The sequence below is a fragment of the Salvelinus fontinalis genome, chromosome 7 (assembly GCF_029448725.1).
Source record: "Salvelinus fontinalis isolate EN_2023a chromosome 7, ASM2944872v1, whole genome shotgun sequence".
Lineage (NCBI taxonomy): Eukaryota > Metazoa > Chordata > Actinopteri > Salmoniformes > Salmonidae > Salvelinus > Salvelinus fontinalis.
In genome coordinates, this window is record NC_074671.1 from 62,998,856 (window position 1) to 63,023,855 (window position 25,000).

Sequence of the window (25,000 nt, forward strand, 5' to 3'; positions counted from 1 at the left end):
TTTAAACCAGTGTTTTACATGTTCCATTGTTTGTAGCACCGGCTCAGTTCTGCAATATGTCACCAGTTAACAGAGCTGTATCCTAGCGTGGCGTAGCATTCTGCTGGTCAAACTGTTAGACTTGATTCTCTCTGTCAGCCCTGCCATCTGTCTAAACATCTGGCCACATTTTCTTCTTTCTTTTTCGGATCGTTTCCTTTCGTTGTTCATGAACCGCCGGGGGTCGGTCTTTGTAGTTGCAGTCAGTGGTAGAGGCCTCCCTCCCTCCCTGACTCCCTCCTCTCTCCTCTCACTCCTCCTCCCTCACCCCTCATGTCTCCTCCCACCCTCCCCCTCCTCTCTCCTCTCACTCCTCCTCTCTCCTCCCTCACCCCTCCTGTCTCCTCCCTCCCTCGCCCTCCTCTCTCCTCTCACTCCTCCTCTCTCCTCCTTCACCCCTCCTGTCTCCTCCCTCCCTCCCCCTCCTCTCACTCCTCCTCTCTCCTCTCACTCCTCCTCTCTCCTCCTTCACCCCTCCTGTCTCCTCCCTCCCTCGCCCTCCTCTCTCCTCTCACTCCTCTCTCTTCCCTCACCCCTCATGTCTCCTCCCTCCCTCCCCCTCCTCTCTCCTCCACCCCTCCTGTCTCCTCCCTCCTTCCCCCTCCTCTCTCCTCTCTCTCCTCCTCTCTCCTCCCTCACCCCTCCTGTCTCCTCCCTCCCTCCCACTCCTCTCTCCTCTCACTCCTCCTCTCTCCTCCCTCACCCCTCCTGTCTCCTCCCTCCCTCCCACTCCTCTCTCCTCTCATTCCTCCTCCCTCCCCCTCCTCTCTCCTCTCACTCCTCCTCTCTACTCCCTCACCCCTCCTGTCTCCTCCCTCCCTCCCACTCCTCTCTCCTCTCACTCCTCCTCTCTCTTCCTTCACCCCTCCTGTCTCCTCCCTCCCTCTCCCCTTCCTCTCTCTCAGATAAACCAGACAGATCCTTCTACAGTGGATTATCCAGGGAGCATCATCATTAAACACTCAACACTATAGTTAGCCATCAACATTTTATAAACATTTAATCGCTTGAATTTCTGGTTCAAAAGCTAAACTTGTATGTGTTGGAGCTGTTGATTATGTAAATTTATACCATGCTCATTTCCAGTGTCTTTCTTAATGAAAGTTCTATTAGGAAGGTTGTCTGAGAGGTCACCTGGCTATGATCTCCTTGGTTCAGCTTTGTCATAGACCAGCAGACTGGTCTCTGGTGTCGGGAGAGAGAGGGAGCAGCTGTCAGTCAGTGGACTCTGTTTATTCAGCTTCCTCTGACCCTCAGGGAGTAGCTCTCTGAGACTGATACTAATGGGAAAGGTGTGTGTGTTTCAGGGTGTCCACCACCCCCCAGGAGCGGCGGCAGTGGGAGCTGTGTGTGGAGTTGGAGAAGGGAAGTCACGCGGTCGCTGTGTCACGCTCTGGATCCACGTTCACTGTGAGCGACGCACACACACACACACACACACACACACACACACACACACACACACACACACACACACACACACACACACACACACACACACACAGACACACACACAGACACACACACAGACACAGACACAGACACAGACACAGACACAGACACAGACACACACACACACACACACACACACACACAGACACACAGACACACAGACACACAGACACACAGACACACAGACACACAGACACACAGACACACAGACACACAGACACACAGACACACAGACACACAGACACACAGACAGACACACAGACAGACACACAGACAGACACACAGACAGACACACACAGACACACACAGACACACACAGACACACAGACACACAGACACACAGACACACACACACACACAGTGGGGTCTGAAATTATTGACACCCTTGATAAAGATGAGCAAAAAACTCTTAAGGTAAATCATTTATATACTGAGATCTATTTTATGCAACAAAAAGGGGAGATTATTTTATTTTATACTAATACAATTACTCAGAAATACATTTTTGTTTAACAAGTTATTTTTTGTTTCTCTCAAAGGTAGGGATCAATATGATTGACAACCCTGTTTTTAATACATTTCAAGTCTTCACCTTGCAAGGATAACAGAACGAAACAGCCCCATAACATCACGGATCCACCACCATGTTGTAAGGGCCCCAGGACCAGTGGAAACAGCCCCATAACATCACCGATCCACCACCATGTTGTAAGGGCCCCAGGACCAGTGGAAACAGCCCCATAACATCACCGATCCACCACCATGTTGTAAGGGCCCCAGGACCAGTGGAAACAGCCCCATAACATCACCGATCCACCACCATGTTGTAAGGGCCCCAGGACCAGTGGAAACAGCCCCATAACATCACCGATCCACCACCATGTTGTAAGGGCCCCAGGACCAGTGGAAACAGCCCCGTAACATCACTGATCCACCACCATGTTGTAAGGGCCCCAGGACCAGTGGAAATAGCCCCATAACATCACCAATCCACCACCATGTTGTAAGGGCCCCAGGACCAGTGGAAACAGCCCCGTAACATCACCGATCCACCACCATGTTGTAAGGGCCCCAGGACCAGTGGAAACAGCCCCGTAACATCACCGATCCACCACCATGTTGTAAGGGCCCCAGGACCAGTGGAAACAGCCCCGTAACATCACCGATCCACCACCATGTTGTAAGGGCCCCAGGACCAGTGGAAACAGCCCCGTAACATCACCGATCCACCACCATGTTGTAAGGGCCCCGGGACCAGTGGAAACAGCCCCATAACATCACTGATCCACCACCATGTTGTAAGGGCCCCAGGACCAGTGGAAACAGCCCCGTAACATCACCGATCCACCACCATGTTGTAAGGGCCCCAGGACCAGTGGAAACAGCCCCGTAACATCACCGATCCACCACCATGTTGTAAGGGCCCCAGGACCAGTGGAAACAGCCCCGTAACATCACCGATCCACCACCATGTTGTAAGGGCCCCAGGACCAGTGGAAACAGCCCCGTAACATCACCGATCCACCACCATGTTGTAAGGGCCCCAGGACCAGTGGAAACAGCCCCGTAACATCACCGATCCACCACCATGTTGTAAGGGCCCCAGGACCAGTGGAAACAGCCCCATAACATCACCGATCCACCACCATGTTGTAAGGGCCCCAGGACCAGTGGAAACAGCCCCATAACATCACCGATCCACCACCATGTTGTAAGGGCCCCAGGACCAGTGGAAACAGCCCCGTAACATCACCGATCCACCACCATGTTGTACAGTAGGAAGGGGGTTCTTTCTGATCATACATTCTCATTTCGACTCCAAACCCACCGCTGCTGTGCCTGGACCAACAGCTCTATTTACACGTCATACAACATGTGTGAACAGCTGCAGTTTGCTGAACGACGTTGGCACTTGGATTGGAACCGGTGCTTTGGTCACATGACAAGAACATAAAGCTCTTTGGCCACGCCCACCACTGGTGGGTTTGGTGTCGAAAGGAGAATTCATAAGCAGAAAATAACCTAAGTCTCCGGACCTGAAACCCGTTGAAAACCTGTGGTTTGAGTTGAAGAGGGCAGATGATAAGCCCAGACGAAGGATGTCAAAGATCTGTATGGATTCTGTGTGGAGGAACGGTCCAAGATCCCTCCCAATGTGTTGACCAACTCAGAAAACATTTTAGAAAAAGGCTCATTACTGTTATCCTTGAAAGGTGAAGTATCGAAAACAGAGGTGTCAATAATCTTGACCCCTACCTTTAGAGAGAAACAAATACTTGTTAATAAACAAAACAACATTTTTGAAATAATGTGCTTTTCCCATTTTATTTGAGCATACAATATAGCTCAGTATTTGAGTTATTTGTTTTATACAGTCATTTTTGCTAATCCTTTATCAATGGTGTCCTATCATTTGGGACCCCACTATGTATCCCTGTGGTTTGGTAAAGTGAATGAAGGCAGTAGGCCCTTCTCTCTGTGAGGGCGCTTGAATGGAGCTGAGGTCCAGGTGGTGGGGGGAGGCGGGGTTGTCCTGGCCGACAGACATCACTCGGTGGCTGGGTGTTTAGACACCTGCAGTCCCTGGTCCTGGTGGGCTGTTTTCCTTGGACCATGATAACATCTGCTCCTAATCAGCCTCTCCTGGTCACCCAGAACCACTGAACCACACATCAAGCTAACAGTACCCCCCAGGAGAGGAACGACTGGTGCTGGATACTGGGTCCTTTCCCTGGTCCTCTAGTAGTGGATACTGGGTCTTTCCCTGGTCCTCTAGTAGTGGATACTGGGTCTTTCCCTGGTCCTCTCCTCTAGTAGTGGATACTGGGTCTTTCCCTGGTCCTCTAGTAGTGGATACTGTGGTCTTTCCCTGGTCCTCTAGCAGTGGATACTGGGTCTTTCCCTGGTCCTCTAGTAGTGGATACTGGGTCTTTCCCTGGTCCTCTCCTCTAGTAGTGGATACTGGGTCTTTCCCTGGTCCTCTCCTCTAGTAGTGGATACTGGGTCTTTCCCTGGTCCTCTCCTCTAGTAGTGGATACTGGGTCTTTCCCTGGTCCTCTCCCCTAGTAGTGGATACTGGGTCTTTCCCTGGTCCTCTCCCCTAGTAGTGGATACTGGGTCTTTCCCTGGTCCTCTAGTAGTGGATACTGGGTCTTTCCCTGGTCCTCTCCTCTAGTAGTGGATACTGGGTCTTTCCCTGGTCCTCTAGTAGTGGATACTGGGTCTTTCCCTGGTCCTCTAGTAGTGGATACTGGGTCTTTCCCTGGTCCTCTCCTCTAGTAGTGGATACTGGGTCTTTCCCTGGTCCTCTAGTAGTGAATACGGGGTCTTTCCCTGGTCCTCTAGTAGTGGATACTGGGTCTTTCCCTGGTCCTCTAGTAGTGGATACTGGGTCTTTCCCTGGTCCTCTAGTAGTGGATACTGGGTCTTTCCCTGGTCCTCTAGCAGTGGATACTGGGTCTTTCCCTGGTCCTCTAGTAGTGGATACTGGGTCTTTCCCTGGTCCTCTAGTAGTGGATACTGGGTCTTTCCCTGATCCTCTCCTCTAGTAGTGGATACTGTGGTCTTTCCCTGGTCCTCTAGCAGTGGATACTGGGTCTTTCCCTGGTCCTCTAGTAGTGGATACTGGGTCTTTCCCTGGTCCTCTAGCAGTGGATACTGGGTCTTTCCCTGGTCCTCTAGTAGTGGATACTGGGTCTTTCCCTGGTCCTCTCCCCTAGTAGTGGATACTGGGTCTTTCCCTGGTCCTCTCCCCTAGTAGTGGATACTGGGTCTTTCCCTGGTCCTCCCCTCTCTAGTAGTGGATACTGGGTCTTTCCCTGGTCTTCCCCTCTCTAGTAGTGGATACTGGGCCTTTCCCTGGTCCTCCCCTCTCTAGTAGTGGATACTGGGTCTTTCCCTGGTCCTCTAGTAGTGGATACTGGGTCTTTCCCTGGTCCTCTAGTAGTGGATACTGGGTCTTTCCCTGGTTCTCTAGTAGTGGATACTGGGCATTTCCCTGGTCCTCTAGTAGTGGATACTGGGTCTTTCCCTGGTCCTCTAGTAGTGGATACTGGGTCTTTCCCTGGTCCTCTAGTAGTGGATACTGGGTCTTTCCCTGGTCCTCTCCCCTAGTAGTGGATACTGGGTCTTTCCCTGGTCCTCTCCCCTAGTAGTGGATACTGGGTCTTTCCCTGGTCCTCTCCCCTAGTAGTGGATACTGGGTCTTTCCCTGGTCCTCTAGTAGTGGATACTGGGTCTTTCCCTGGTCCTCTAGTAGTGGATACTGGGTCTTTCCCTGGTCCTCCCCTCTAGTAGTGGATACTGGGTCTTTCCCTGGTCCTCTAGTAGTGGATACTGGGTCTTTCCCTGGTCCTCTAACAGTGGATACTGGTCATTTCCCTGGTCCTCTAGTAGTGGATACTGGGTCTTTCCCTGGTCCTCTAGTAGTGGATACTGAGTCTTTCCCTGGTCCTCTAGTAGTGGATACTGGGTCTTTCCCTGGTCCTCTAGTAGTGAATACTGGGTCTTTCCCTGGTCCTCTAGTAGTGGATACTGGGTCTTTCCCTGGTCCTCTAGTAGTGGATACTGGGTCTTTCCCTGGTCCTCTAGTAGTGAATACTGGGTCTTTCCCTGGTCCTCTAGTAGTGGATACTGGGTCTTTCCCTGGTCCTCTAGTAGTGGATACTGGGTCTTTCCCTGGTCCTCCCCTCTCTAGTAGTGGATACTGGGTTTTTCCCTGGTCCTCTAGTAGTGGATACTGGGCATTTCCCTGGTCCTCTAGTAGTGGATACTGAGTCTTTCCCTGGTCCTCTAGTAGTGGATACTGGGTCTTTCCCTGGTCCTCTAGTAGTGAATACTGGGTCTTTCCCTGGTCCTCTAGTAGTGGATACTGGGTCTTTCCCTGGTCCTCTAGTAGTGAATACTGGGTCTTTCCCTGGTCCTCTAGTAGTGAATACTGGGTCTTTCCCTGGTCCTCTAGTAGTGGATACTGGGTCTTTCCCTGGTCCTCTCCTCTAGTAGTGGATACTGGGTCTTTCCCTGGTCCTCTCCTCTAGTAGTGGATACTGGGTCTTTCCCTGGTCCTCTCCTCTAGTAGTGGATACTGGGTCTTTCCCTGGTTCTCTAGTAGTGGATACTGGGTCTTTCCCTGGTCCTCTCCTCTAGTAGTGGATACTGGGTCTTTCCCTGGTCCTCTCCTCTAGTAGTGGATACTGGGTCTTTCCCTGGTTCTCTAGTAGTGGATACTGGGTCTTTCCCTGGTCCTCTCCTCTAGTAGTGGATACTGGGTCTTTCCCTGGTCCTCTCCTCTAGTAGTGGATACTGGGTCTTTCCCTGGTCCTCTAGTAGTGGATACTGGGTCTTTCCCTGGTCCTCTAGTAGTGGATACTGGGTCTTTCCCTGGTTCTCTAGTAGTGAATACGGGGTCTTTCCCTGGTCCTCTAGTAGTGGATACTGGGTCTTTCCCTGGTCCTCTCCTCTAGTAGTGGATACTGGGTCTTTCCCTGGTCCTCTAGTAGTGAATACTGGGTCTTTCCCTGGTCCTCTAGTAGTGGATACTGGGTCTTTCCCTGGTCCTCTAGTAGTGAATACTGGGTCTTTCCCTGGTCCTCTAGTAGTGGATACTGGGTCTTTCCCTGGTCCTCTAGTAGTGAATACTGGGTCTTTCCCTGGTCCTCTAGTAGTGGATACTGGGTCTTTCCCTGGTCCTCTAGTAGTGAATACTGGGTCTTTCCCTGGTCCTCTAGTAGTGGATACTGGGTCTTTCCCTGGTCCTCTAGTAGTGGATACTGGGTCTTTCCCTGGTTCTCTAGTAGTGAATACTGGGTCTTTCCTCTGCCCAACAGTACTATCTTTGATGCTGTTATTGAAGTGGTTCAACATAGCTGCTCCTCCTGCTGTCAGGCTGCAGGCTGTCTCTTCCAGCATATCAAACTGCAGTCTCTCCACATGGGACGCAAATGGCTTGTATCAGAAAAATAAGTAGAGTGTAGTAATGAAATGACTGTTCCTCTGACCCCCCTGGCAGGTGGAGGTGGATGGAGTTAAGGTGGAGGTTTGTGGAGAGTGGAACCTGGCCTCAGCTCTGCTGCCTGTCACCATCAACAGAACCCCCAGGGTTCTACAGTGTCTGTCTAGAGACGCAGGAGGAGACATCACTCTACAGTACCTGGGCACACAGGTGAGTCACCTCTCCTTCATTCTGGTCAATGTATGAATCTTGTGTCTTAGTGGTCGGGTGTATGTTTTCGTGTATGTACACACATTTAGTAACATTCCTCTTATCTGTCGAGCCAAGTCGTCGTCAGTTCCCCACCTACACATCCCCATCCAGCCTAGTCCCAGACCCCCAGACCCCCAGAGCCCCCAGACCCCCAGAGCCCCCAGACCCCCAGACCCCCAGAGCCCCCAGACCCCCAGAGCCCCCAGACCCCCAGAGCCCCCAGACCCCCAGACCCCAATACCCCCAGAGCCCCCAGACCCCCACACGACACAGAATGTCAGGAAGAGAAGACCATCCGTTATGTATCAGAGGCTTTGAAGGGAGCCAGCTATAAACAGCTCTGTGCTGCTCACACCCTGGGGGGGGGCTTTGAACGCAGACTCCACAGGAACTTGTCACGGGGTGACATCACTTCCCTTTCCTCCTTTAGGGACCTGGGGCTGGGCCGTGGGGGGCTGATAGGTCATGGGGGGTTGGGAGGAGGTTGATGAGTGGCTCAGTAAGTACCTCTGTCCTGTCCCCTGCTGCGTCAGCTGGAGGACTCTGTCTTTGTGTAGGGGTGTAGGAGACACCCCTGCTGAGCTGCTTCAAGGCTTCCTCTCCTGAGGACATGGAAGACCCCTGTATCCCTTATCTCTCACTCATCCTGGGTATGTTCTAGTCTAGCTCATCCTGGGTATGTTCTAGTCTAGCTCATCCTGGGTATGTTCTAGTCTAGCTCATCCTGGGTATGTTCTAGTCTAGCTCATCCTGGGTATGTTCTTCTCTAGCTCATCCTGGGTATGTTCTAGTCTAGCTCATCCTGGGTATGTTCTTGTCTAGCTCATCCTGGGTATGTTCTAGTCTAGTTCATCCTGGGTATGTTCTAGTCTAGTTCATCCTGGGTATGTTCTAGTCTAGCTCATCCTGGGTATGTTCTAGTCTAGCTCATCCTGGGTATGTTCTAGTCTAGCTCATCCTGGGTATGTTCTAGTCTAGCTCATCCTGGGTATGTTCTTGTCTAGCTCATCCTGGGTATGTTCTTGTCTAGCTCATCCTGGGTATGTTCTAGTCTAGCTCATCCTGGGTATGTTCTAGTCTAGCTCATCCTGGGTATGTTCTAGTCTAGCTCATCCTGGGTATGTTCTAGTCTAGCTCATCCTGGGTATGTTCTAGTCTAGCTCATCCTGGGTATGTTCTAGTCTAGCTGGGGACATGGAGCCTGTAGTACAGGGTTCAATAACATCAATAACCAGCTAGAAAATAAACCAGAAGTAGGTCTACTGTTGCCCTGGTTACAGAACAACACCTAGTTAACAGGCTGGAGTTGAAGAGACCTTTAGTACAGCTGGTTACAGAACAACACCTAGTTAAGACTGGAGTTGAAGAGACCTTTAGTACAGCTGGTTACAGAACAACACCTAGTTAACAGGCTGGAGTTGAAGAGACCTTTAGTACAGCTGGTTACAGAACAACACCTAGTTAACAGACTGGAGTTGAGACCTTTAGTACAGCTGGTTACAGAACAACACCTAGTTAACCTGGTTGGTTGACCTCTATCTGAACTGGGGTGACAGTCAGCAGGGGTAATATGAGGGCCGTTAGTTACTGTTGTTTCCTGGGAAGAAATCCTGTCGAAGCCTGCATTTCCCCAGGCCATCCCAACGCTCCCATTCCCCACACTCCTGACGCTCCGGATTACAGCCCTGATTTACGAGTCCAGCTTGGTTTTCCCTCCCCGCTCCTGGTTTTCCAACAAGGGATTGTCGACCTTGGGAATCAATGACTGTTTGTTTCGGGTTATCCTTTGGGGTTATCCTTTGGGGGTATCCCGGCCAGGGGTTATTTTAGTCACTATGATGGTGGTGTGAATAGGATGACCTGTCGTGTGTGTGTGTGTGTGTGTGTGTGTGTGTGTGTGTGTGTGTGCTAAATACAGTCTTATGCGGCCATGGCAGGGCAGGGTACCAGGGGCGCGAGGAAGGTAAACAAACAAACCAGGATGCATGAGGTCATTAACATGGTGGGTGGCTTCCTAATGTTATTGTACTGTAACCTTCATATACAGGTCAGTGACTGGGACCAGCTACTAGTAGTGTTACTGGGACCTGCCAAGTCAACCAGGACAATGCTTCCCCTAGCCTAGACCAGTGTTAAGCCTGGACATTGCCCCCCCCCCCCCCCAGCCTAGACCAGTGTTAAGCCTGGACATTGCCCCCCCAGCATAGACCAGTGTTAAGCCAGGACAATGCCCCCCCTAGCCTAGACCAGTGTTAAGCCTGGGCAATGCCCCCCTAGCCTAGACCAGTGTTAAGCCAGGACAATGCCCCCCCTAGCCTAGACCAGTGTTAAGCCTGGACATTGCCCCCCCCCTCCCTAGTCTAGACCAGTGTTAAGCCAGGATAAAGCCCCCATAGCCTAGACCAGTGTTAAGCCAGGACAATGCTCCCCCTAGCATAGACCAGTGTTAAGCCAGGACAATGCCCCCCCACCTAGTCTAGACCAGTGTTAAGCCAGGACAATGCTCCCCCCTAGCATAGACCAGTGTTAAGTCTGGACAATGCTCCCCCTAGCCTAGACCAGTGTTAAGCCAGGACAATGCTCCCCCCCCCCTAGCCTAGACCAGTGTTAAGCCAGGACAATGCTCCCCCCCCTAGCCTGGACCAGTGTTAAGCCAGGACAATGCTCCCCCCCCCCCCCCTAGCCTGGACCAGTGTTAAGCCAGGACAATGCTCCCCCCCTAGCCTAGACCAGTGTTAAGCCAGGACAATGCTCCCCCCCTAGCCTAGACCAGTGTTAAGCCAGGACAATGCTCTCCCCCCTAGCCTAGACCAGTGTTAAACCAGGACAATGCTGGGACATTTTCAGCTTCCAGGAATTGTGTCCAGATCCTTGCGACATGGAGTGTGCATTATCATGTTGAAACATGAGGTAATGGTGGTGGATGAATGGCAGGTCAATGGGTCTCAGGGTCTCCTGACGGTATCATTCAAATTGCCATCGATAAAATGCACTTGTGTTCTTTGTCTGTAGCTTAAACCTGCCCATACCATAACCCCACCACCACCACCATGGAGCTCTCTGTTCACAATGTTCAGCAAACTGCTCACCCACACCACGCCAAACACACTGTCTGTCATCTGCCCGGTACAGTTGAAACCGGGATTCATCCAGCGTGCCAGTGGTCATCGAAGGTGAGCGTTTAACCCACTGAAGTCAGTGAAGACACCAAACTGCAGTCAGGTCTAGACCCTGGTGAGGATGACGAACACACAGATGAGCTTCCCTGAGACGGTTTCTGACAGTTTGAGCAGAAAGTCTTGGGTTGTTCCAAACCCACAGTTTCATCAGCTGTCCGGGTGGCTGCTCTCAGATGATCTCACAGTTTCATCAGCTGTCCGGGTGGCTGCTCTCAGATGATCTCGCAGGTGAAGAAGCCGGATGTGGAGGTCCTGGACTGGCGTGGTTACACGTGGTCTGCGGTTGTGAGGCAGGTTGGACGTACTGCTGTGTCCCATGTGGCTCAGTTGGTAGAGCATGTTGCAACGCCAGGGTTGTGGGTTCAATTCCCACGGGGGAATCAGTATGGAGAAAAAAACAAATGGAAATGTATGCACTCAATGTAGAATGTACTGACAAATTCTCAAAAATGACGTTGGAGGCGGCTTATGGTAGAGAAATGAACACTCTGGAAACAGTTCTAGGGTCTTTTATTTCAGCTTATGAAACATGGGACCAACACTTTACATGTTGTGCTTTATATTTTTGTTCTGTATAAAAGGACTGAGTTAGGAAAGTATTTTGTTATCAAGTTATTATCAAACTTCAGTATCCAGCTGCTCATTGAATTGCACCACACAACAGATATCTACCAGCAAATATGTATTGTACCTCTCCCTCCCCCCTCACCTCACTCTAAGGTCTCACCTCGTTGCCCGGCGCCAAGCGACCGTTGGCTGTTATATTTATTAGGCCTGCTGCTTCATGACGTTTCAACTCTTAACGAGGGAGAAACTCGAATCAGCCACTCGGTGCTAGCTATGTGTAAGACATAAATTAGCCTAATGAGCTAATTAAAGGATTGGCATGAAATAGCCTGATGAATGAACCCACTGGCAGTAATGCAGTAGTAGCAGTAGTATTGATTCACTAAGCCAGGGACAGGGATATAGATCAACACGAATGATGTTGGGTGCTGCCTCCCGGTGGACCCAAGGAGAACAGCATCAACAGAATAGGAGGTTCAGAATAATGAGTGTGGAGTGTTGTTCATCTTTTATTTTTCTTTCATTAGTTTTACAACATGGGCCTACTTTGTGGGCTTGTATATGTAATGAATTGATAACTTGATAACTGTGAATTGACCCCCGAACTCTGCCTCTCGTGTGTTCAGTTTAAGGTGCGTGTTCTCAGTCAGCTGGTATCCACGCTGAGCGCTCACATGCCTGAGAAGGTTCCAGAAGACACCAGCAGCATCCTGCGCTCTCCCATGCCTGGCTCCGTGGTCGCCGTGTCTGTCAAACCTGGAGACGTGGTAAGAACGTACATGTTACATAGAATTCACATAGATCCGAGACACTGGTACGTAGAGCATCCTGAACAGAGCAGTAATATCATGCCGGGTACGTAGAGCATCCTGAACAGAGCAGTAGCATCATGAACAGAGCAGTAGCATCATGAACAGAGCAGTAGCGTCATGCCTGGTACGTAGAGCATCCTGAACAGAGCAGTAGCGTCATGCCTGGTACATAGAGTATCCTGAACAGAGCAGTAGCATCATGTCTGGTACGTAGAGCATCCTGAACAGAGCAGTAGCATCCTGAACAGAGCAGTAGCGTCATGCCTGGTACGTAGAGCATCCTGAACAGAGCAGTAGCGTCATGCCTGGTACGTAGAGCATCCTGAACAGAGCAGTAGCATCATGCCTGGTACGTAGAGCATCCTGAACAGAGCAGTAGCATCATGCCTGGTACGTAGAGCATCCTGAACAGAGCAGTAGCGTCATGCCTGGTACGTAGAGCATCCTGAACAGAGCAGTAGCGTCATGCCTGGTACGGAGAGCATCCTGAACAGAGCAGTAGCGTCATGCCTGGTACGTAGAGCATCCTGAACAGAGCAGTAGCATCATGCCTGGTACGTAGAGCATCCTGAACAGAGCAGTAGCATCATGCCTGGTACGTAGAGCATCCTGAACAGAGCAGTAGCGTCATGCCTGGTACGTAGAGCATCCTGAACAGAGCAGTAGCGTCATGCCTGGTACGGAGAGCATCCTGAACAGAGCAGTAGCATCATGCCTGGTACGGAGAGCATCCTGAACAGAGCAGTAGCATCATGCCTGGTACGGAGAGCATCCTGAACAGAGCAGTAGTATCATGCCTGGTACGGAGAGCATCCTGAACAGAGCAGTAGCATCCTGAACAGAGCTGTAGCATCCTGAACAGAGCAGTAGCGTCATGCCTGGTACGGAGAGCATCCTGAACAGAGCAGTAGCATCCTGAACAGAGTAGTAGCATCATGAACAGAGCAGTAGCATCATGCCTGGTACGTAGAGCATCCAGAACAGAGCAGTAGCATCCTGATCAGAGCAGTAGCATCCTGAACAGAGCAGTAGCATCATGCCTGGTACGTAGAGCATCCTGAACAGAGCTGTAGCGTCATGCCTGGTACGTAGAGCATCCTGAACAGAGCAGTAGCATCCTGAACAGAGCAGTAGCATCATGCCTGGTACGTAGAGCATCCTGAACAGAGCAGTAGCATCCTGAACAGAGCAGTAGCGTCATGCCTGGTACGTAGAGCATCCTGACAGAGCAGTAGCATCATGCCTGGTACGTAGAGCATCCTGAACAGAGCAGTAGCATCCTGAACAGAGCTGTAGCGTCATGCCTGGTACGTAGAGCATCCTGAACAGAGCAGTAGCGTCATGCCTGGTACGTAGAGCATCCTGAACAGAGCAGTAGCATCATGCCTGGTACGTAGAGCATCCTGAACAGAGCAGTAGCATCATGCCTGGTACGTAGAGTATCCTGAACAGAGCAGTAGCATCATGCCTGGTACATAGAGCATCCTGAACAGAGCAGTAGCATCATGCCTGGTACGTAGAGCATCCTGAACAGAGCAGTAGCATCATGCCTGGTACGTAGAGCATCCTGAACAGAGCAGTAGCATCATGCCTGGTACGTATAGCATCCTGAACAGAGCAGTAGCATCATGCCTGGTACGTAGAGTATCCTGAACAGAGCAGTAGCGTCATGCCTGGTACGTAGAGCATCCTGAACAGAGCAGTAGCATCATGCCTGGTACGTAGAGCATCCTGAACAGAGCAGTAGCATCATGCCTGGTACGTAGAGCATCCTGAACAGAGCTGTAGCATCCTGAACAGAGCAGTAGCATCATGCCTGGATCTGTGGTGGCTGTGTTTGTCAAGCCTGGAGATAATGTGGTAAGGACATGTTACATATTAAACACATACTTGTTGCTAGACATTAGATGTTACATACATGTTGTTGCTGGATATTAGATGTTACATACATGTTGTTGCTGGATATTAGATGTTACATGTTACATACATGTTGTTGCTAGACATTAGATGTTACATACATGTTGTTGCTGGACAGTAGTTTCGCCACCTCATCCATCAATGATTTAACCTTGTAAATTAGCACTCAATGATGGAGATGGAATGCTGGTTTATCAATATTGCATGTGGCGTCTGGCACCAGTTAATGCATACGTCTGTCTGTCTGTCTGTCTGTCGTGGGTCAATGCATCTGCCTGTCTGCCTGTCTGCCTGTCTGCCTGCCTGTCTGTCTGTCTGTCTGTCTGTCTGTCTGTCTGTCTGTCTGTCTGTCTGTCTGTCTGTCTGTCTGGAGTGTGTCAATGCATAAGTCTGTCTGTCTGTCTGTCTGTCTGTCTGTCTGTGTCTGTCTGTGTCTGTCTGTCTGGAGTGTGTCAATGCATACGTCTGTCTGTCTGTCTGTCTGTCTGTCTGTCTGTCTGTCTGTCTGGAGTGTGTCAATGCATACGTCTGTCTGTCTGTCTGTCTGTCTGTCTGTCTGTCTGTCTGTCTGTCTGTCTGTCTGTCTGGAGTGTGTCAATGCATACGTCTGTCTGTCTGTCTGTCTGTCTGTCTGTCTGTCTGTCTGGAGTGTGTCAATGCATACGTCTGTCTGTCTGTCTGTCTGTGTGGAGTGAGTCATGCCTGCTATAGACGCTACATCATTGTGTGTAGTAGTGATGTGTTGTTGTTCCCCAGGTGGCTGAAGGCCAGGAGATCTGTGTGATCGAGGCCATGAAGATGCAGAACAGTTTGATTGCTGTTAAAGCTGCCAAGGTCAGGCCAATGAACACACCCCCATTACACTAACCTAGACTACAACACATTACCACACACACTACTACACTACTACACACACTACTATGTTACTACACACCCCCATTACACTAACCTAGACTACAACACATTACCACACACACTACTACACTACTACACACACTACTATGTTACTACACACCCCCATTACACTAACCTAGACTACAACACATTACCACACACACTACTACACTACTACACACACTACTATGTTACTACACACACTACTACACTACTACACACACTACTACACTACTACACACACTACTACACTACTACACACACTACTACACTACTACACACACTACTATGTTACTACACCCCCCCATTACACTAACCTACTCTACAACACATTACCACACACACTACTACACTACTACACACACTACTATGTTACTACACCCCCCCATTACACTAACCTACTCTACAACACATTACCACACACACTACTACACTACTACACACCCCCATTACACTAACCTACTCTACAACACATTACCACACACACTACTACACTACTACACACCCCCATTACACTAACCTAGACTACAACACATTACCACACACACTACTACACTACTACACACACTACTATGTTACTACACACCCCCATTACACTAACCTACTCTACAACACATTACCACACACACTACTACACTACTACACACACTACTATGTTACTACACCCCCCCCATTACACTAACCTAGACTACAACACATTACCACACACACTACTACACTACTACACACACTACTATGTTACTACACACCCCTATTACACTAACCTAGACTACAACACATTACCACACACACTACTACACTACTACACACACTACTATGTTACTACACACCCCTATTACACTAACCTAGACTACAACACATTACCACACACACTACTATGTTACTACACACACTACTACACTACACACACTACTATGTTACTACACACCCCCATTACACTAACCTACACTACAACACATTACTACACACATTACTACACTACTACACACACTACTATGTTACTACACACACTACTATGTTACTACACACCCCCATTACACTAACCTAGACTACAACACATTACCACACACACTACTACACTACTTCACACACTACTACACTACTACACACCCCCATTACACTAACCTACACTACAACACATTACCACACACACTACTACACTACTACACACACTACTACACTAACCTACACTACAACACACTACTACACACACTACTACACTACTACACACACTACTACGCTACTACACACACTACTATGCTACTACACACACTACTACACTACTACACACACTACTATGTTACTACACCCCCCCATTACACTAACCTAGACTACAACACATTACCACACACACTACTACACTACTACACACACTACTATGTTACTACACACCCCTATTACACTAACCTAGACTACAACACATTACCACACACACTACTACACTACTACACACACTACTATGTTACTACACACCCCTATTACACTAACCTAGACTACAACACATTACCACACACACTACTATGTTACTACACACACTACTACACTACTACACACACTACTATGTTACTACACACCCCCATTACACTAACCTACACTACAACACATTACTACACACACTACTACACTACTACACACACTACTATGTTACTACACACACTACTATGTTACTACACACCCCCATTACACTAACCTATACTACAACACATTACCACACACACTACTACACTACTACACACACTACTACACTACTACACACCCCCATTACACTAACCTACACTACAACACATTACCACACACACTACTACACTACTACACACACTACTACACTAACCTACACTACAACACACTACTACACACACTACTACGCTACTACACACACTACTATGCTACTACACACACTACTACACACACTACTATGTTACTACACCCCCCCGTTACACTAACCTACACTACAACACATTACCACACACACTACTACACTACTACACACACTACTATGTTACTACACACACTACTATGTTACTACACCCCCCCATTACACTAACCTACACTACAACACATTACCACACACACTACTACACACACTACTACACAAACTACTATGTTACTACACACCCCCATTACACTAACCTACACTACAACACATTACCACACACACTACTACACTACTACACACACTACTATGTTACTACACACACTACTATGTTACTACACACCCCCATTACACTAACCTACACTACAACACATTACTACACACACTACTACACTACTACCCACACTACTACACTACTACACACACTACTACACTACTACACACACTACTATGTTACTACACACCCCCATTACACTAACCTACTCTACAACACATTACCACACACACTACTACACTACTACACACACTACTATGTTACTACACACCCCCATTACACTAACCTACTCTACAACACATTACCACACACACTACTACACTACTACACACACTACTATGTTACTACACACCCCCGTTACACTAACCTACTCTACAACACATTACCACACACACTACTACACTACTACACACACTACTATGTTACTACACACACTACTACACTACTACACACACTACTACACTACTACACACACTACTACACTACTACACACACTACTACACTACTACACACACTACTATGTTACTACACCCCCCCATTACACTAACCTACTATACAACACATTACCACACACACTACTACACTACTACACACACTACTATGTTACTACACACCCCTATTACACTAACCTACACTACAACACATTACCACACACAGTACTACACACACTACTATGTTACTACACCCCCCCATTACACTAACCTACTCTACAACACATTACCACACACACTACTACACTACTACACACCCCCATTACACTAACCTACTCTACAACACATTACCACACACACTACTACACTACTACACACACTACTATGTTACTACACACCCCTATTACACTAACCTACACTACAACACATTACCACACACAGTACTACACACACTACTATGTTACTACACCCCCCCATTACACTAACCTACTCTACAACACATTACCACACACACTACTACACTACTACACACCCCCATTACACTAACCTACTCTACAACACATTACCACACACACTACTACACTACTACACACACTACTATGTTACTACACACCCCCATTACACTAACCTAGACTACAACACATTACCACACACACTACTACACTACTACACACCCCCATTACACTAACCTAGACTACAACACATTACCACACACACTACTACACTAATACACACACTACTATGTTACTACACACACTACTATGCTACTACACACACTACTACACTACTACACACACTACTATGTTACTACACACCCCCATTACACTAACCTACTCTACAACACATTACCACACACACTACTACACTACTACACACACTACTATGTTACTACACACCCCCATTACACTAACCTACTCTACAACACATTACCACACACACTACTACACTACTACACACACTACTATGTTACTACACACCCCCATTACACTAACCTACTCTACAACACATTACCACACACACTACTACACTACTACACACACTACTATGTTACTACACACCCCCATTACACTAACCTAGACTACAACACATTACCACACACACTACTACACTACTACACACACTACTATGTTACTACACACCCCTATTACACTAACCTAGACTACAACACATTACCACACACACTACTATGTTACTACACACACTACTACACTACTACACACACTACTATGTTACTACACACCCCCATTACACTAACCTAGACTACAACACATTACCACACACACTACTACACTACTACACACACTACTATGTTACTACACACCCCCATTACACTAACCTACACTACAACACGTTACTACACACACTACTACACTACTACACACACTACTACACTACTACACACACTACTACACTACTACACACACTACTATGTTACTACACACCCCCATTACACTAACCTACTCTACAACACATTACCACACACACTACTACACTACTACACACACTACTATGTTACTACACACCCCCATTACACTAACCTACTCTACAACACATTACCACACACACTACTACACTACTACACACACTACTATGTTACTACACACCCCCGTTACACTAACCTACTCTACAACACATTACCACACACACTACTACACTACTACACACACTACTATGTTACTACACACACTACTACACTACTACACACACTACTACACTACTACACACACTACTACACTACTACACACACTACTACACTACTACACACACTACTATGTTACTACACCCCCCCATTACACTAACCTACTCTACAACACATTACCACACACACTACTACACTACTACACACACTACTATGTTACTACACCCCCCCATTACACTAACCTACTCTACAACACATTACCACACACACTACTACACTACTACACACCCCCATTACACTAACCTACTCTACAACACATTACCACACACACTACTACACTACTACACACCCCCATTACACTAACCTAGACTACAACACATTACCACACACACTACTACACTACTACACACACTACTATGTTACTACACACCCCCATTACACTAACCTACTCTACAACACATTACCACACACACTACTACACTACTACACACACTACTATGTTACTACACCCCCCCCATTACACTAACCTAGACTACAACACATTACCACACACACTACTACACTACTACACACACTACTATGTTACTACACACCCCTATTACACTAACCTAGACTACAACACATTACCACACACACTACTACACTACTACACACACTACTATGTTACTACACACCCCTATTACACTAACCTAGACTACAACACATTACCACACACACTACTATGTTACTACACACACTACTACACTACTACACACACTACTATGTTACTACACACCCCCATTACACTAACCTACACTACAACACATTACTACACACATTACTACACTACTACACACACTACTATGTTACTACACACACTACTATGTTACTACACACCCCCATTACACTAACCTAGACTACAACACATTACCACACACACTACTACACTACTTCACACACTACTACACTACTACACACCCCCATTACACTAACCTACACTACAACACATTACCACACACACTACTACACTACTACACACACTACTACACTAACCTACACTACAACACACTACTACACACACTACTACACTACTACACACACTACTACGCTACTACACACACTACTATGCTACTACACACACTACTACACTACTACACACACTACTATGTTACAACACCCCCCCATTACACTAACCTAGACTACAACACATTACCACACACACTACTACACTACTACACACACTACTATGTTACTACACACCCCTATTACACTAACCTAGACTACAACACATTACCACACACACTACTACACTACTACACACACTACTATGTTACTACACACCCCTATTACACTAACCTAGACTACAACACATTACCACACACACTACTATGTTACTACTACACTACTACACACACTACTATGTTACTACACACCCCCATTACACTAACCTACACTACAACACATTACTACACACACTACTACACTACTACACACACTACTATGTTACTACACACACTACTATGTTACTACACACCCCCATTACACTAACCTATACTACAACACATTACCACACACACTACTACACTACTACACACACTACTACACTACTACACACCCCCATTACACTAACCTACACTACAACACATTACCACACACACTACTACACTACTACACACACTACTACACTAACCTACACTACAACACACTACTACACACACTACTACACACACTACTACGCTACTACACACACTACTATGCTACTACACACACTACTACACACACTACTATGTTACTACACCCCCCCGTTACACTAACCTACACTACAACACATTACCACACACACTACTACACTACTACACACACTACTATGTTACTACACACACTACTATGTTACTACACCCCCCCATTACACTAACCTACACTACAACACATTACCACACACACTACTACACACACTACTACACAAACTACTATGTTACTACACACCCCCATTACACTAACCTACACTACAACACATTACCACACACACTACTACACTACTACACACACTACTATGTTACTACACACACTACTATGTTACTACACACCCCCATTACACTAACCTACACTACAACACATTACTACACACACTACTACACTACTACACACACTACTACACTACTACACACACTACTACACTACTACACACACTACTATGTTACTACACACCCCCATTACACTAACCTACTCTACAACACATTACCACACACACTACTACACTACTACACACACTACTATGTTACTACACACCCCCATTACACTAACCTACTCTACAACACATTACCACACACACTACTACACTACTACACACACTACTATGTTACTACACACCCCCGTTACACTAACCTACTCTACAACACATTACCACACACACTACTACACTACTACACACACTACTATGTTACTACACACACTACTACACTACTACACACACTACTACACTACTACACACACTACTACACTACTACACACACTACTACACTACTACACACACTACTATGTTACTACACCCCCCCATTACACTAACCTACTATACAACACATTACCACACACACTACTACACTACTACACACACTACTATGTTACTACACACCCCTATTACACTAACCTACACTACAACACATTACCACACACAGTACTACACACACTACTATGTTACTACACCCCCCCATTACACTAACCTACTCTACAACACATTACCACACACACTACTACACTACTACACACCCCCATTACACTAACCTACTCTACAACACATTACCACACACACTACTACACTACTACACACACTACTATGTTACTACACACCCCTATTACACTAACCTAGACTACAACACATTACCACACACACTACTATGTTACTACACACACTACTACACTACACACACTACTATGTTACTACACACCCCCATTACACTAACCTAGACTACAACACATTACCACACACACTACTACACTACTACACACCCCCATTACACTAACCTAGACTACAACACATTACCACACACACTACTACACTACTACACACACTACTATGTTACTACACACACTACTATGCTACTACACACACTACTACACTACTACACACACTACTATGTTACTACACACCCCCATTACACTAACCTACTCTACAACACATTACCACACACACTACTACACTACTACACACACTACTATGTTACTACACACCCCCATTACACTAACCTACTCTACAACACATTACCACACACACTACTACACTACTACACACACTACTATGTTACTACACACACTACTATGTTACTACACACCCCCATTACACTAACCTACTCTACAACACATTACCACACACACTACTACACTACTACACACACTACTATGTTACTACACACACTACTATGTTACTACACACCCCCATTACACTAACCTACACTACAACACATTACCACACACACTACTACACTACTACACACACTACTATGTTACTACACACCCCCATTACACTAACCTAGACTACAACACATTACCACACACACTACTACACTACTACACACACTACTATGTTACTACACACACTACTATGTTACTACACACCCCCATTACACTAACCTAGACTACAACACATTACCACACACACTACTACACTACTACACACACTACTATGTTACTACACACCCCCATTACACTAACCTACACTACAACACATTACCACACACACTACTACACTACTACACACACTACTATGTTACTACACACACTACTATGTTACTACACACCCCCTTTACACTAACCTAGACTACAACACATTACCACACACACTACTACACTACTTCACACACTACTACACTACTACACACCCCCATTACACTAACCTACACTACAACACATTACCACACACACTACTACACTACTACACACACTACTACACTAACCTACACTACAACACACTAATACACACACTACTACACTACTACACACACTACTACGCTACTACACACACTACTATGCTACTACACACACTACTACACTACTACACACACTACTATGTTACTACACCCCCCCATTACACTAACCTAGACTACAACACATTACCACACACACTACTACACTACTACACACACTACTATGTTACTACACACCCCTATTACACTAACCTAGACTACAACACATTACCACACACACTACTACACTACTACACACACTACTATGTTACTACACACCCCTATTACACTAACCTAGACTACAACACATTACCACACACACTACTATGTTACTACACACACTACTACACTACTACACACACTACTATGTTACTACACACCCCCATTACACTAACCTACACTACAACACATTACTACACACACTACTACACTACTACACACACTACTATGTTACTACACACACTACTATGTTACTACACACCCCCATTACACTAACCTATACTACAACACATTACCACACACACTACTACACTACTACACACACTACTACACTACTACACACCCCCATTACACTAACCTACACTACAACACATTACCACACACACTACTACACTACTACACACACTACTACACTAACCTACACTACAACACACTACTACACACACTACTACACACACTACTACGCTACTACACACACTACTATGCTACTACACACACTACTACACACACTACTATGTTACTACACCCCCCCGTTACACTAACCTACACTACAACACATTACCACACACACTACTACACTACTACACACACTACTATGTTACTACACACACTACTATGTTACTACACCCCCCCATTACACTAACCTACACTACAACACATTACCACACACACTACTACACACACTACTACACAAACTACTATGTTACTACACACCCCCATTACACTAACCTACACTACAACACATTACCACACACACTACTACACTACTACACACACTACTATGTTACTACACACACTACTATGTTACTACACACCCCCATTACACTAACCTACACTACAACACATTACTACACACACTACTACACTACTACACACACTACTACACTACTACACACACTACTACACTACTACACACACTACTATGTTACTACACACCCCCATTACACTAACCTACTCTACAACACATTACCACACACACTACTACACTACTACACACACTACTATGTTACTACACACCCCCATTACACTAACCTACTCTACAACACATTACCACACACACTACTACACTACTACACACACTACTATGTTACTACACACCCCCGTTACACTAACCTACTCTACAACACATTACCACACACACTACTACACTACTACACACACTACTATGTTACTACACACACTACTACACTACTACACACACTACTACACTACTACACACACTACTACACTACTACACACACTACTACACTACTACACACACTACTATGTTACTACACCCCCCCATTACACTAACCTACTATACAACACATTACCACACACACTACTACACTACTACACACACTACTATGTTACTACACACCCCTATTACACTAACCTACACTACAACACATTACCACACACAGTACTACACACACTACTATGTTACTACACCCCCCCATTACACTAACCTACTCTACAACACATTACCACACACACTACTACACTACTACACACCCCCATTACACTAACCTACTCTACAACACATTACCACACACACTACTACACTACTACACACACTACTATG

At 46.7% G+C, this 25,000-nt stretch overlaps 1 protein-coding gene across 1 annotated transcript in view; it reads left to right on the forward strand.

The window, feature by feature from the left end:
- pcca (propionyl-CoA carboxylase subunit alpha) overlaps positions 1-25,000 on the forward strand; it is a 71,396-nt gene that overhangs the window by 37,711 nt on the left and 8,685 nt on the right. The window contains exons 17-20 of the mRNA XM_055930296.1: positions 1,347-1,449; positions 7,499-7,651; positions 12,066-12,206; positions 14,925-15,002. Of these exons, the coding sequence (XP_055786271.1) occupies positions 1,347-1,449; positions 7,499-7,651; positions 12,066-12,206; positions 14,925-15,002 (475 nt within the window). The remainder of the gene's footprint in view (positions 1-1,346; positions 1,450-7,498; positions 7,652-12,065; positions 12,207-14,924; positions 15,003-25,000) is intronic.